This window comes from Colobus angolensis, unplaced genomic scaffold (genome assembly GCF_000951035.1).
Source record: "Colobus angolensis palliatus isolate OR3802 unplaced genomic scaffold, Cang.pa_1.0 Scaffold266, whole genome shotgun sequence".
In the NCBI taxonomy this organism is placed as follows: domain Eukaryota; kingdom Metazoa; phylum Chordata; class Mammalia; order Primates; family Cercopithecidae; genus Colobus; species Colobus angolensis.
Window position 1 is genome coordinate 3,087,830 of NW_012115888.1, and position 16,068 is coordinate 3,103,897.

The following is a 16,068-nucleotide window of genomic DNA, read 5'->3' on the forward strand; positions in this document are numbered from 1 at the left end:
ACAACCAAAAGACCACAGACCGGTGGATTGAACAGTGGAAACTGATTTTCTCCCAGCTCTGGAGGCCAGAACTACAAGATCAAGGTATCCTTAGGTTTGATTTCTTCTCAGGCCCCTCCCCTTGGCTTGCTGGTGGCCGTCTTTCCAGTGTGTCTTCACGCAGCCTTTTTGCTCTGTGTGACCCAGTCTCCTGTTCCCAAAAGGACATCAGTCAGCTTGGATTAGGGCCCACCCTAGTGACCTCATTTTTTTTTTTTTTTTCTGAGACGGAGTCTCGCTCTGTCGCCCAGGCTGGAGTGCAGTGGCCGGATCTCAGCTCACTGCAAGCTCCGCCTCCCGGGTTCGCGCCATTCTCCTGCCTCAGCCTCCCGAGTAGCTGGGACTACAGGCGCCTGCCATCTCGCCCGGCTAATTTTTTGTATTTTTAGTAGAGACGGGGTTTCACCGTGTTAGCCAGGATGGTCTCGATCTCCTGACCTCGTGATCCGCCCGTCTCGGCCTCCCAAAGTGCTGGGATTACAGGCTTGAGCCACCGCGCCCGGCCGTGACCTCATTTTAACTTAGTCACCTCTTTAAAAGCCGTATCTCCAAATGCAGTCCCATTCTGCAGTATTGGGGGTTAGGACTTCAACCTATAGACTTTATGGGGACACAGTCCAACTCGTAATGACCACATTTCATCCTGGTTGCAAAGCGGGAGCCATGCTTGGACTTCTGTACTGAAGCCTTCTGAAATCTCCCTTCTACTTCTGTTCAGGAAGAAGAAACGAGGAAGCAGCAAGAACTCGAAGCCTTGCAGAAGAGCCAGAAGGAAGCTGAACTGACCCGTGAACTGGAGAAACAGAAGGAAAACAAGCAGGTGGAAGAGATCCTCCGTCTGGAGAAAGAAATCGAGGACCTGCAGCGCATGAAGGAGCAGCAGGAGCTGTCGCTGACCGAGGCCTCCCTGCAGAAGCTGCAGCAGCGGCGGGACCAGGAGCTCCGCAGGCTGGAGGAGGAAGCGTGCAGGGCGGCCCAGGAGTTCCTCGAGTCCCTCAATTTCGACGAGATCGACGAGTGTGTCCGGAATATCGAGCGGTCCTTGTCTGTGGGAAGCGAATTTTCCAGCGAGCTGGCCGAGAGCGCGTGCGAGGAGAAGCCCAACTTCAACTTCAGCCAGCCCTACCCAGAGGAGGAGGTCGACGAGGGCTTCGAAGCCGACGACGACGCCTTCAAGGACTCCCCCAACCCCAGCGAGCACGGCCACTCAGACCAGCGAACGAGTGGCATCCGGACCAGCGACGACTCTTCGGAGGAGGACCCGTACATGAACGACACGGTGGTGCCCACCAGCCCCAGCGCGGACAGCACCGTGCTGCTCGCCCCGTCAGTGCAGGACTCCGGGAGCCTGCACAACTCCTCCAGCGGCGAGTCCACCTACTGCATGCCCCAGAACGCCGGGGACCTCCCCTCTCCAGACGGCGACTACGACTACGACCAGGATGACTATGAGGATGGTGCCATCACTTCCGGCAGCAGCGTGACCTTCTCCAACTCCTACGGCAGCCAGTGGTCCCCCGACTACCGCTGCTCTATGGGGACCTACAACAGCTCGGGCGCCTACCGGTTCAGCTCTGAGGGGGCGCAGTCCTCGGTGAGTACCTACCTGGCATGTTCCAGTGAAATGGGTGGCCGGGAACAATGAGATCACTTGGACACAGGAAGGGGAGCATCACACACCGGGTCCTGTTGTGGGGAGGGGGTAGGGGGAAGGGATAGCATTAGGAGATATACCTAATGCAAATGAGTTAATGGGTGCAGCACACCAACATGGCACGTGTATAGATATGTAACAAACCCGCACGTTGTGCACATGTACCCTAGAACTTAAAGTATAATAAAAAAATAAAAATAAAAAAATAAAAAAAGAAATAGGTGGCTGGTCACACCCACCCCTGTGGCATTCTCAAGTTGAATGAAGATACCCATAGGATATCCGTGCGAAGATTGCAGAGTCGTGGTCTTAGAGATCATCTTAAACCTTTTTCTTATTCCATAAGCCAATTGCATTTGTAAGTGGAATTTTGATGTGCCTGTTTCAGGTTTAGCACAAAGCCGCAGAGCTGAACTGTGGGCCCAAGACCTGGGAAAACTGGCTATTTATTTATTTATTTATTTATTTCTGTTGTTGTTATTGTTGTTGTTTTTGAGATGGAGTCTGTTGCTCCATCTCAACAGACTCAGATGGAGCTCTGTTGCCCAGGCTGGAGTGCACTGGCACAATCTCAGCTCACTGCAATCCTCCCTTCCTGGGTTCAAGCGATTCTCCTGTCTCAGTCTCCTGAGTAGCTGGGATTACAGGTGCCCACCAGCACACCCAGCTAATTTTTGTATCTTTAGTAGAGATAGGGTTTTACCATGTTGGCCAGGCTGATCTTGAACTCTTGACCTCAGGTGATCCACCTGCCTCGGACCCCCAAAGTGCTGGGATTACAGGCGTGAGGCACCATGCCCGGTCGAAAAGTGTCTTTTTAAATGGAACTTCTGTTTATTGTATTTTATTTCTTCCTTCCCTTTTTTTACAATTTGAATGGAACTTTTTTAGCTTTGCCATGCTGCGTTAGAAAATGAGACACACCCTAAACTGGAACAAGACTTGCCGGGGATGAATTGGCAAACTTTCCTTACAGTAACTTCACAATCCAAACCACACGATGTTATTTCTTATAGCGGGTATAAAGGAAGAAGCTGCAGGGCTCAAATGTACTCTTTCCAGTTTCTGGATTTATCTGTAGTTTACTTTTATTTTGTTGCTTTGGTCATGCATTGAATGTTCTCTTGACTTTCAAAGATTTGAAAATGTATTTAACATAGTAATTCAAAGGGGGTTAAGTTTTGCATGGTTTGATTAAAATTATAGCCTTAAAAAGCATGGTTAATTTTAGGGCAGATAGCCTTTGGATTCAAGTATATCTTGTCTTTCATGTATCAATTCAACTGACCATTTGACCTTAAAAGTTGATATTTTAAATTTGAATTATTTGTGTGCTACCGTAAATCAGGCGTATTGCTTGTCAGTTACTTTTTTCTTCTTTCTTTTTTCTTTTTTTTTTTGAGACGGAGTCTCGCTCTGTCGCCCAGGCTGGAGTGCAGTGGCGCGATCTCGGCTCACTGCAGTCACTGCCTCCTGATTTCGAGTGATTCTCCTGCCTCAGCCTCTCGAGTAGCTGTATTTTTTAATTTTTTCAATGATGATACATGCTGGGTGTTTTAGTGGCTTGCTTTGTGGCCTTTTCCCTCACCATTGGCTTCTCTCTCTCTCGGTCCAGTTTGAAGATAGTGAAGAGGACTTTGACTCCAGGTTTGATACAGACGATGAGCTTTCATACCGGCGTGACTCTGTGTACAGCTGTGTCACTCTGCCGTATTTCCACAGCTTTCTGTACATGAAAGGTATGACTGCAGCTGCCATGGAGTCTGTGTTAGCGGGAGAGCGAGGTGCTGTTTTATCCGGGCTGATGGATGGGGGTGGTAAATAACGGAGGTGTTATTGTATCTGGGCTGATGGATGGGGACTGGGAAAGTCATTCTACCTACCCTTACCTTAGTGTTGGGCCACCTAGATGAATGAAGGGACGCCTTGTTATGTTGGTGTGACGTGGGTGGTGTGGTCCTACCAGCGTGAACACAGTCGTGACTCCCCTGGTTTGGTGCAGAGTGGCAGCACAAAGCATTTGCAACCACTGCCTCTATTATCCGTCCTTCTCCCCTCTGTCTCTCCCTGTCTCTTTTTCCTTTCTTAGCTCTTTGTTCATTCTTCTGTTTTCTCTCCCTCTCTCTCCCACTTTCTCTTTCACTTGTCTTCCTCTCTGTCTCAGTCTCATTGCTCTCTCTCTCACATACACAGACATACAAACCAATGTGTGTGTTGCTGCTGCTGCTGGAATTGGTGGAGACCCATTCTAATGATAAACTGCATGTTCTCTCCTGCCAGGGATAGTAGAGAGCCTAGAAGGATGTGCTATACATGGGGGAAAGTGAAGAGCTCACTGAGGGCCACAGCCCGCTTGAATTGCTCACCATACGTACTTCATGATGAGCATTTGCATTGTATGCTTTGATTGTTATTAACCTTTGAATATACTTTGCTGAACCTTAACACTTAGGGGCCTTGAGGCACACTCCTTTTGGAAAATTATTTAGTATTTATTTATTTAAGACAGGGTCTTGCTCTGTTACCTAAGCTAGAGGGCCCTGGTGTGGTCATGGCTTACTGCAGCCTCCAACTCAGGCTCAAGCCATCTTCCCACCTCAGCCTTCATAGAAGCTAGGACTGCAGGTGCACACCATCATGCCAGGCTAATTTTTTATAGAGATGGAATCTCACTATGTTGCCCAGGCTGGTCTCCAACTCTTGACCACAAGCAATCCTCCCACCTTGGCCTCCCAAAGTGCAGGAATTGTAGGCATAAGCCACCATGCCTGGCCAGAAAATTATTTAATTGGGACCTTGTGTTTATGCTTTCTTCCTGTTCTTGACTGTGACTTGGAACTCAGTGACAGGGATAATAAGAAACCATAATCATCACCAGTTTTTGGCAGGAGTTTTACGTGGATGGTTAAAAAGAAGGGACCGTCCTGTTTCTCGCACGGACCTAGACTGGAGAGGGGAGAGAGTCGAGAACGTGGGGATGGGCAGGGATATGAGAACCTTCCTCCCCAGGTCTCCTCTTCCTGCTTTTTCCCATCTTTGATTTTTAAATTTATCTTCTCCCTCCCTTTCCTTCACTTTCCTTTTTACTGCCGTCTTTCTTCGTTTACGTTTACGTTTTCTTTTTTTCGTCTTCCCCACCATGACAGCCATTTTTTTTTTAGACAGGATCTTGCTCTGTTGCCCAGGCTGGAGTACAATGGCACTGCACTCGTGGGTTCAAGTGATTCTCCTGCCTCAGCCTCCTGAGTAGCTGGGATTACAGGCATGCACCAACGCCCGGCTAATTTTTGTATTTTTAGTAGAGACGGGGTTTCACCATGTCGGCCAGGCTGGTCTCGAACTCCTGACCTTGTGATCTGCCCACCTCAGCCTTCCACAGTGCTGGGATTACCAGAGTGAGCCACTGTGCCCAGCCATGAAAACCCTTTTATTCCGTTTTCCCTTCTTTCTTCCTGTGCTTCTCTATTAGCTTCTTTACCTTTTCTTCCATGTCTTTTTCTTTTGTTGTCTTTAATATTTTTTTTCTGTTTTCTTCACTTGAAGCTTTGTTGGATTCCTTTTTTGCTTCACCTGCTCCTTTTAGAAAACATGGGTCTAGTGACGACTGTCAGTCATTTGCCTTTCAGAGTTCTGCCATCTTCAGCTTTGGAGCCTCACAGTGCTCATGAAACCCCCAGAAGGTTTGATTTAGGGGAGACTTTTCTATTGTCCAGAATCACTGGTTGATGCAGACTTCAGTAGGACTGTTGGAATGAAAAACAGAGAGGGTGATGTAGCCAGCACTGGAACCTCTGACAAAGGAAAAAATGTCATCGCACATCAGAACCTAATGATCCAACAAGTATTTAATCATAGCATCTTAAGATTTTGTCAGTTAGAAATCATCCTAACTGTTTTTACTAACATATAATTCCCATTCCTCAGTTTTTAATTCCCTAAGTTAATTTGAAAATTCTCTTCCTCTTATTTTTAATATGTGGCATTGAGTTTTTTTTTTTTTTAGACAGAGTCTCGCTCTGTTGCCCAGGTTGGAGTGCAGTGGCATGATCTTGGCTCACCACAACCGCCACCTCCCAGCTTCAAGCCATTCTTCTGGCTCAGCCTCCTGAGTGAGTGGGATTACAGGCATGCACCACCACGCCTGACTAATTTTTGTATTTTGAATAGAGACAGGGTTTCACCATGTTGGCTAGGCTGGTCTTGAACTCTTAGCCTTGTGATCCACCCACCTCAGCCTCCCAAAGTGCTGGGATTATAGGCGTGAGACACCACGCCTGGCAGCATTGATTGATTGATTGATTGATTTTATTTATTTTTTGAGACGGAGTCTCACTCTGTCGCCCAGGCTGGAGTGCAGTGGCCGGATCTCGGCTCACTGCAAGCTCCGCCTCCCGGGTTCATGCCATTCTCCTGCCTCAGCCTCTCGAGTAGCTGGGACTACAGGCGCCCGCCACCTCGCCCGGCTAGTTTTTTGTATTTTTTAGTAGAGACGGGGTTTCACTGGGTTAGCCAGGATGGTCTCGATCTCCTGATCTTGTGATCCGCCCATCTTGGCCTCCCAAAGTGCTGGGATTACAGGCTTGAGCCACCGCTCCCGGCTTCAGCATCTCTTAATAAAGCTACTGTGTAAATGCAGCATCATTTAATATTTAATAAAACTTTTAATTAAAACAGAGCCAAAAAGTTTCAGAGCAACCAATGAATGAGAAAGAAAATCTAATCACCAGTTTGTATTTTATGGGCATAAATGAGTTTTCACAACCAAAAAACCTACTAAAGGTGTTTGCAATTGGGAAATTATAGCATTAAGTAGATTATCTAAATGATGAATTTTCAAGAGATGGCCTGGAATTGCAAAGGGAGGGCCAAGAGTGAGTGCTATCGATAACAGAACGACAGATTAAATAAACTAATGGTGAGGGCTGCTGTGATGACTGTTTTAATCTTTGAAACAACTGTGCATAAGCTTTATCATTTAACAACAACAAGATCATAGAATAACTTTACACAGTTTTCCTCCGGACTTGTTTTGAGAAACCCGGATTAAAGTCACAAATCAAAACACTGATAATATTTCTTTCTGGTAGCCCCTTGGCAAGTTTACCATATGTTAGGACACAGCTCTGCAACTTGGCACAATTACCAAAGATGTCTCAGCTAAATGAGCAGGGACCTCTTGGACAAAAGGAGGGAGAGGAGTCCAGAAAGTTCAGTGAAGCAAGTGCACTGTCTGGTTTTCACACACTGAACGCATAAGAGAAAAACACTTCGTTTATACTTACTTTAAATATCCCATGTTTAAATGTCCCTTATTTCATTACTGGTTGGTCAAAAGAAAATAATGTGTGGACAATCTTATAATAACAGATGTGTGTAAGATGTTGATCTTGAGCAGGTTGGGGAATCTGGAATACAAAATTATCCTCCCAGAAGAGCATAGAAAGATTTTTTTTATCCTATGAAAAGTAACATCTGTATATTTAAGTTCAAATCTTAGTGTAGTTTGTACTCTTGCTTTTTCTTTTTTCATAGTCTCAGTCTTATACCTGTAAAACATTTTCAGATGATGCTTTTCTTTGAAAAGATGTTTTTCTCCGAAAAGCCATATTGTCTTTACCTGTGTAAGTTAGACTTTATCGGTCAACCCTGGAATCACTGATAATTCTTGTTCACACATTGACCAAATATGGAAGGAAATGGGTGAACTCTGTTTATTATTTGAGACGGAGTTTCACTCTGTCACCCAGGCTGGAGTCTAGTGGCACAGTCTTGGCTCACTGCAACCTCCTCCTCCTGGGTTCAAGCAGTTGTCCTGCCTCAGCCTCCCAAGTAGCTGGGATTACAGGCACGCACCACCACTCCCGGCTAATTTTTGTATTTTTAGTAGAGACGGGGTTTTACCTTGTTGGCCAGGCTGCTCTCGAACTTCTTACTTCAAGTGATTCACCCTCCTCGGCCTCCCGAAGTGCTGGGATTACAGGCATGGGCCATTGCTCCTGGCCCAAAAAACGAGTAAAGAAACTGGTAAACTTTGACACCATGTTAAAATAATTTTCCCTCTCTGGGACATTTGGAGATAAGCCTGATCCTTACGTAGGGACGTGGTTCTCACCCTTGGCTTTTGACTCATTCCTGGGTTAGAGTGTCAGTTCATTACTTTTCTACTGGCTCCTTACAAAGCTTTCTCAGCTAAGTGAGCAGGAGCTCCTTTAAATATAAGGATTCTTGTGTTATCCAGCCCGGCTGGTGTGACGTCTGTGTGGTGCCCCTAGACATGAGCTAGCAGTGCCTCTCCCCACTGAGGGGTCTCTGCGGTGCTGCAGCTGGGGCCGAGTCTAAGCTCAGCTAGACATTAACCCCTGCTGCACATATTGTTGTCATCCAATTGGGCTGACTGTGCTTTCACCCCTCTCTACCCAATCTTGCGGGGAACAGGTGGCCTGATGAACTCTTGGAAACGCCGCTGGTGTGTCCTCAAGGATGAAACCTTCTTGTGGTTCCGCTCCAAGCAGGAGGCCCTCAAGCAAGGCTGGCTCCACAAAAAAGGCGGGGGCTCCTCCACACTGTCCAGGAGAAATTGGAAGAAGCGCTGGTTTGTCCTCCGCCAGTCCAAGCTGATGTACTTTGAAAACGACAGCGAGGAGAAGCTCAAGGGCACCGTCGAAGTGCGAACGGCGAAGTAGGTTGCTAAGCCTGGCTGTGGCCTGATGGGTTGCTCAGGGGTTTATGCCGGTGGTCACAGAGCCGCTGTGCAAGTTCCTTGCAGTGGCAGTAGCCTGTAGTAGGTGTCCTGATAATTCAGTTCAGTGGGTTAAATTATTAGGAGACTGGGAAGCAAGACTTACTCTGTGAGTACTTGGCTTTTTGTGATTATACTCAGACACGTGGCTGTCATTTGGAAGATGGCCAGCCAGTTGGACCTGGAAGTTGCCCAGTGGAAACGGAATTGTATGTGTGGAGGAAGAATGGTGTGAATTTGGAACAAGTGGCTGAGTCTTTTTATGGGTTAATGTATCACTTTCAATTCCTTGCTCCAGCTGTAGCCAGCAGATAAATTAGCTAAATTAAAAGCAGACAGACGGGAGTTTTCTGAAATGAATCACTTGTCTTCTGTTATACCAATGTCGGTTGTACTAGCCATCCCCATTCCCAGCAATGAGAGGAACAGGGCTGGTCTTCAAATCCAACATGCCCCTTTTTCTGCCACACCCTTATAGAACCAAAGCTTTGGACTGTTGAGGGCCTATTATTTTTGTTAAAGACTAAGTCATGTTTCCAGAAAATTGTTAGGAGTTACAGGCAGCTGGTTTTCTGGGGTAACTAGATACTAAGCCTGAAAACATTTTTGGGGATAACCTGTAGTCATTCTCCACTCAAAACTGAGTGACCTCAAATACTTAGAAAAGTAGTAAAATAATCTTTGAGGGATCAAATTAATGCCTGAAGTCAGGAGCCTTAAAAGTAAAATGTTTCTAATCAGCCAAAAAAAAAAAAGTAAAATGTTTCTAATCAGCCAGCATCAGCAACTTCAGAAAAGTATTCATTGTAAAGTGGAAAGTTAAACGAGGAGAGGGAAGTCTTTTATGTATTTGATTGTAAGAGAAATCTCATGTCTCTGCAGACGGCAGAATATTGGACATTTTCAGGCTGTCCCTTTGGAGTTCATGAGGTGCAGGAGTGGGCTTGTGAGAATCCTGGGTCTGAATCCTGCAAGTGTTCACAGCAAGGCATGGCTCTGTTGCCTCTGTCATCTTCTCTCAGCCGCACATACCATGATGTTCCTCATCTGTCTATAGATGGCTTGATTGATTGACTGACAGGGTCTCACTCCCACTGCCCAGGCTGGAGTGCAGTGACACGATCTTGGCTCACTGCAGCCTCAACTTCCTGGGCTCAGGTGATCCTCCCACCTCAGCCTCCCGAGTAGTTGGGACTATAGGTGTGTGCCACCACGCCAGGCTAATTTTTTGTATTATTAGTAGAGACGGGGTTTTGTCATGTTGCCCAGGCTGGTCTCAAACTCATGGGTTCAAAGCCATCCGCCTGCCTTGGTCTCCCAAGTGCTGGGATTACAGCCATGATGTTTCTGTGTAATTATCCCATAGAAGGGGCAAGCACCAAGAAGCTGAGAGAGGGAGGCATAGTATTGAATTTCACCAGAGTATATTGATGTATGTTTCTTTTGCAGCTCACTTGGTATGCTGCTTAATAAAAGCTCTATTCGCAGGTGCTTCATCAGAATTATACTGAGTTATGGAAATGTTAGCTCTTATTCAGCCATTTCTGTCACCTCCTATAGAACAGGAACAGTGAGTTATTATTATAGAAAACTTCAATCATGGGCAAGAGTGGGTAGAAGAATATAACAAAACACGGACTTACGCCAGAGCTTTCGGTGGCTATCCACCCATGGCCGAGACTGTTTCATCCACACTTCTATCCAGTCCGCTCCCCCAACAAACTACCTTCTTTTACAGCAAGTCACTATCATATAATTTCTTCTGTAAATATTTAGTATGCATTTAAACATTCTAATATATAATCACAATACCATTATCGCTGTAAAAAAATATTAGCTCCTAATATTATCTAAACTCCAGTCATTGTTCAGATTTCTGCAGTGACCTTTATTTTTATTTTTATTTTTATTTTTTTTGAGACCGAGTCTCACTCTGTTGCCTAGGCTGGAGTGTAGTGGCACAACTTTGGCTCACTGCAACCTCTGCCTCCCCGGTTCAAGCAATTCTCCTGCCTCAGCCTCCCGAGGAGCTGGGATTACAGGCGCCTACCAGTATGCCTGGCTAATTTTTGTATTTTTAGTAGAGACAGGGTTTCACCATATTGGCCAGGCTGGTCTCGAACTCCTAACCTCAGGTGATCTGTGCACCTCGCCCTCCCAAAGTGCTGTGATTACAGGCGAGAGCCACTGCGCCCAGTCTGCAGTTTCCTTATAAGTGGAGGTGGTGGTGTTCTTGTTGGTTTGGGTTGGTTTTATAGTTACTTTCTTCAAGTCAGAATCCAAATGAGGTCTAGATGTTGTCACCGGTTTTTAGATCACTCAAGTCTCTTTTAATTTATAGATGCCCCCTCCATCTTTCTTTCGCTTGCTCTTTGTAATGGAACATGTTAGCTCACTTATCCCATGGTTTCTGCATTTCACCAACCCTGTATGGGCATGTGTTTGAATGTGTTTCTCTTTCTCATTTATTTCTTGTGAATTGATCATTAGACCTAGAGAATGATTGAATTCAGTTTTCCTTTCTGTTTAAGAGTGCTTCACTTGTGTTGGTGTTGATTTCTGTTAAGAAGGCTTAGAGTAGTAGCCGGTTGTTCTTCTTGTGATTTCAGCAGTAGTTCTGACCTTGATTTGATTTTTTTTTTTTTTTTTAGAGTCTCGCTCTGTCACCGAGGCCGGAGTGCAGTGGCACTGGCACTATCTTGGCTCACTGCAGCCTCTGCCTCTCGAGTTCAAGTGATTCTTTTGCCTCAGCCTCCTGGGTAGCTGGGACTACAGGAGCGCACTGCCACGCCTGGCTGATTTTTGTATTTTTAGTAGAGACGGGATTTCACCATGTTGGCCAGGCTGGTCTCAAACTCCTGACCCGAAGTGATCCGCCCGCCTCAGCCTCCCAAAGTGCTGGGATTACAGGTGTGAGCCACTGCGCCTGGCTCTGACCTTGATTTTTTAAAAAATATTTCATCTCAGTGATTCTAGCTATGAGGTCAGATAATACTTATTTTCTAACCAGGCTATTTTAGTTTTGTTGCTGTAAAATACATGTTTTATTGTGAACATTTGTACTTCTTTAGTTATGAGAGCAAGCTGGCTTTATGCCCCAAACCCTTCTTCATGAAACGTGTTACTATCTCTGGTCTGATCCTAACATCTGCTGCTGTTTTACCCTGATTTTGTTAACCTGGTTCGCCAATTTTATTTCTCTAGTGTTGTTTAGGGAGGGTTGCAGATGAGATCAAGATGGTATTGAGAATCAGACACACCCACATCCTGTGCCTCATCCCCAGCACCCCTCATGGAAATAACATGCACATCTCAAGCAAGAGTCAGATGCAGCAGCCATGGCCTTCAGCTGGGAGAGAGAGCTGTGATGAGTTAGGGAAGGAGCTCACAAGGCCAAGGTTGGCTTTTGTAGATTGGAGAAAGGATCCAAAGGAAGTTGCAGGCAGGTGGGGGCTGCTGCTCCAGGCCTGTCTGGTGCCTAAGCAGGGGTGGGCATTGGGTGGACCAGTGTGAGGGGGGAGAAGTCAGGGGGACCCTGCTATCCCTGGCCACACCAGCAGCCTCTTCCCTGGGCAGCAGAGAGGAGCCTAGCTCCCCCTACCTCCCCCTAGAACCTAGAAGATTCCCCTAGAGGGAATCTTCGTCATTACTAAAAGGAAAACAATTGTATGTCCCTCCATGTCTTTCGGTGATGGGTTCCAGAACCACCATTCCCCTCCCCGCTGCAGCCACCAAAATCCTCAGATGCTCTAGTCCCTGCTATAAAATGATGTAGTCATTGCATGTAACCTCTGCATATTCTCCCACACACTTCAGATCTTCTCTAGATTACTTCAATAACTACTATGATGCAAATGCATTGTGAATAGTAGTTACGCTGTATTGTTTTTTAATTTGTAGTCTTATTATTTTTTAAATTGGATTTTTAGTTTTGATCTGCTGCTGGTTGAATCCACAGATGCAGAACCCACAAATGCTGAACTCGCAGATACAGAGAGCCAACTGTGTACCGTTTCTTCAGTAACAGACACTTCCCGACTCTAGTCATTGGTTTCATGAAATTGCTTTCCTCAGTTATTCAGAATTTGGTGTTCCTGATGTGCGTTTGTTGCTTTTGCTCCTTTGCAGAGAGATCATAGATAACACCACCAAGGAGAATGGGATCGACATCATTATGGCCGATAGGACTTTCCACCTGATTGCAGAGTCCCCAGAAGATGCCAGGTGAGTCTGCGCTGTGACTTGGTGTTACCCACATCCTGCTCCCTCATGCACAGGTGTGAGTGTCACACAGAGCACTGTTTACCATGCTGGCCTTGACAATTTTTAACTGACTTTCTATTAGGATGGTTGAGGAACCAAGAGTCATAAGAAATTGATGTGTACTTGTCCCTTGGGGAATCTTTCTCTGGGCAAATGTATTCAAGTACAGCGCAGGGTTTCCAGCCTCCAGTGCCACTAGACCCGTTGTCATCTGTCTCAGGCTGTTACTGTCACCGGTAGCGTGTGTAAATTACACAGCTGCATGTAGCTGAAAGCCCACCCTCTGGAAGCCTCTGAGTTTTGAAAGTGAATTGTTTGTGTTTGCATAAGGACCAAAAGGGCAGGGAGTAGTAACTGATAGCTGTTTTAATAACTGATAGTGCTATGGCATTGGGGGGTTTTAAAGATGTTAATATTGAAGAAGTCAATGGAAGAGGTACTCACACAGAACTTACTATTAGCTGGGTGCAAAAGTAATCGCAATTATATTTCAGGCTAATATTCTAAATGTTTCATATCTAAATATTTCTGGCAGTATTCTAAATGTTTTATAAATACTAACTCTTTTGATTCTCTTGAATCCTGCAAGGTAGACATAAATTATTACCATCATCCATATTTTGCAGTATAGGAGACTGGGGTACAGAGAACAGTTAGTATCATTTGTAATGCAGTGCAACCTCAATTCTGTTGAACGGGGACATTGAACTTCTTAAAAACATTTCCGCCTAAGGAGCTTTAACTTTTGACTGAGATTAGAAGAGGGTGGAGGCCTTCATTGGCTGGGGCAAGTTGTCTGTAACTTCCTGGACTTCAGGTTTCCATGCTGGAGTGCTGAGGAGACACAGCAGAAAATTAAGGAGATTTAGCATTTGCTCTTCAGTGTGATGCATCACAGGTCCACTAGTGGATCAGACACCATGGAGCGTCTGTCCTGTCTCTTCCTGCAACTTTGTGAGTCTGCAGGGTTATGTTGGAGGTGTCTGTCTTCAGCTCTGAGCAATGCTAGAGAACATCTTTTTTTTTTTTTTGAGATGGAGTTTCTCTCTTGTTGCCCAGGCCGGAGTACAATGGTGCGATTTCAGCTCACCGCAATCTCCACCTTCTGGTTTCAGGTGATTCTCCTAACTAAGCATCCCGGGTTGCTGGGATTACAGGCACATGTCACCACGCCCGGCTAATTTTGTATTTTTAGTAGAGACAGGGTTTCTCCATGTTGTTCAGTCTGGTCTCGAACTCCTGACCTCAAGTGATCCACCCACCTTGGCCTCCCAAAATGCTGGAATTTGAGCCACCACGCTCGGCTGAGAACGTCTTTTAATTTATGAGGGTAACATCCAATAGCCGAATTCTTCAATTCTCAGCCCCAAGATCATTAGGACCTTCTAATGTATTCTCAGGACCCCTCACTACCCCTTGCTCTTTGAATCTTTCTGAGTTGATACAATACCATGGTAGCGACATTAAGAGTAAAGACACCAGAAAATAATTCTTCCCGTGGGAACAAACTAAAACCCTGCTTAGACCCATAAATTCTAACACAAACTGGAAAAACAACCAAACCTGGAATTACAGCCCATCATTCCGTCTGGGACTCCTAGAGACCACATGTGGTTGTTTGTGGCTCAGGGAATGCCTGCAGCTTTTCGGCTGAATTATAGGCCCGGCGTTTGGCAGCTCCCCTGTCTGTTTTATGCCGTGATGAACCTGCTAAATTTAACCTTTGGAATATTTTAGCCAAGGACTTTTTCTCCTGACCAGTGGAACACTTTTTTTAAAAATTCCTTTTCAGATTCCAAGTTATACTTGAATCAAGAGAAGAAATTTATAAATTTAAGAGTATAATCTAGACAGAATAGAAAGTACAACAGATTTTATGCCTTTGTGTGTGTGATTCCTACAACTTGAATGTATGTGTTTTTCAGTGTTTAATTTGGTATATTTTTGAGATGAGCAAAGCAATGAAGTCTTGCTGTTTGGTTAACCAGAATGGATAGTGCAAATTTATATTCAAGTGTTTTCCCTCGTTGTATACAAGCTATATATGCATATTTGTTGTATATGTTGAATTATTTTTCAAGCTTGTAGTCACATTTTTCTCCCTAGGAAGCACAGGAGATAGATTTTAGTGCTTTGCTGTAAATAATTTGCCTGGCCTACCTTTACATATGGGTGTCATTTTTTTCACTTAAACATCCCATTGGATACCAACTACTTTCCTCTCTGCCTTGAATGGTAGGAATGTATATATATTTTGTTTCTTATACGCCCGAACAGGAGGATACCCTAGCATCTCTTTCATACTTGATAACTCTGATATTTCATAGTTGGTCAGCAAATGCTGGATGGATGCATGTTTGTTCATGGTCATTTTCATGATGCTTTGTTCTGCTTGATTTTTCTTGAGTTGTTTCATTTTGTATTTGTTTTTTTGTGAGACACAGTCCTGCTCTGTCACCCAGGCTGGAGTGCAGTGGAATGATCATGGCTCCCTGCAGCCTTGGCCTTTTGGGCTCAGGTGATACTCCTGCCTCAGCCTCCCAAGTAGTTGGGACTACAAGCATGTACCACTACACCCAGCTAATTTTTTATTTTTTGTAGAGACTGGGCCTCAGTAAGTTTCCCAGGCTGGTCTCAAATTCCGGGGCTTAAGCCATCCTCCCACCTTGGCCTCCCAAAGTGCTGGAATCACAAGCGTGAGCACCATGCCCAGACACGTTTTCCTTTATTTTCTGGTTGTGATAAGGCTGGGTGTGAGAGTACTCATTTGAAATGAAGATGGAAGAGTTCTCTGGTCAAAATACTTTTCTACTTTAAGCAGTTATTTTTCATTTCCAACTCTCCTGTGGTTTTATTGACTTAAGTAGAAATGCTGTTAGGTGTTTGAAAACCCCATCCTGAGAATACATAGAAAAAATAGACATCTAGACCAGGCACAATGGCTCATGCCTGTAATCCCAGCACTTTGGGAGGCTGAGGTGGGTGGATCACCTGAGGTCAGGAGATCAAGACCAGCCTGGCCAACATGGTGAAACCCCATCTCTACTAAAAATACCAAAAATTAGTTGGGCGTGGTGGCATATGCCTGTAATCCCAGCTACTTGGGAGGCTGAGGCAGGAGAATCACTTGAACCCGGGAGGCAGAGGTTGCAGTGGCCAAGATCGTGCCATTGTACTCCAGCTTGGGCAATAAGACTGAAACTCCATCTCAAAAAAAATAAATAAATAAATAAAGACAGACATCTAAATAGACATCTAGTGTCCATTCCAATATGATACTCTTCCATTACATGTTGAGTATCCCTTACCCAAAATGCTTGGGACTGGAAGTGTTGCAGTTTTTGGAGTTTGGAATATTTGCATTAGACTTACC

General features: G+C 45.2%; 1 protein-coding gene across 1 annotated transcript in view; it reads left to right on the plus strand.

Moving 5' to 3' along the window:
- The window catches only part of MYO10 (myosin X), a 213,558-nt gene that overhangs the window by 177,348 nt on the left and 20,142 nt on the right, over positions 1-16,068 (plus strand). Inside the window, exons 23-26 of the mRNA XM_011947462.1 lie at positions 758-1,633; positions 3,309-3,432; positions 8,129-8,372; positions 12,561-12,656. Coding sequence (XP_011802852.1) covers positions 758-1,633; positions 3,309-3,432; positions 8,129-8,372; positions 12,561-12,656 — 1,340 coding nt within the window. The remainder of the gene's footprint in view (positions 1-757; positions 1,634-3,308; positions 3,433-8,128; positions 8,373-12,560; positions 12,657-16,068) is intronic.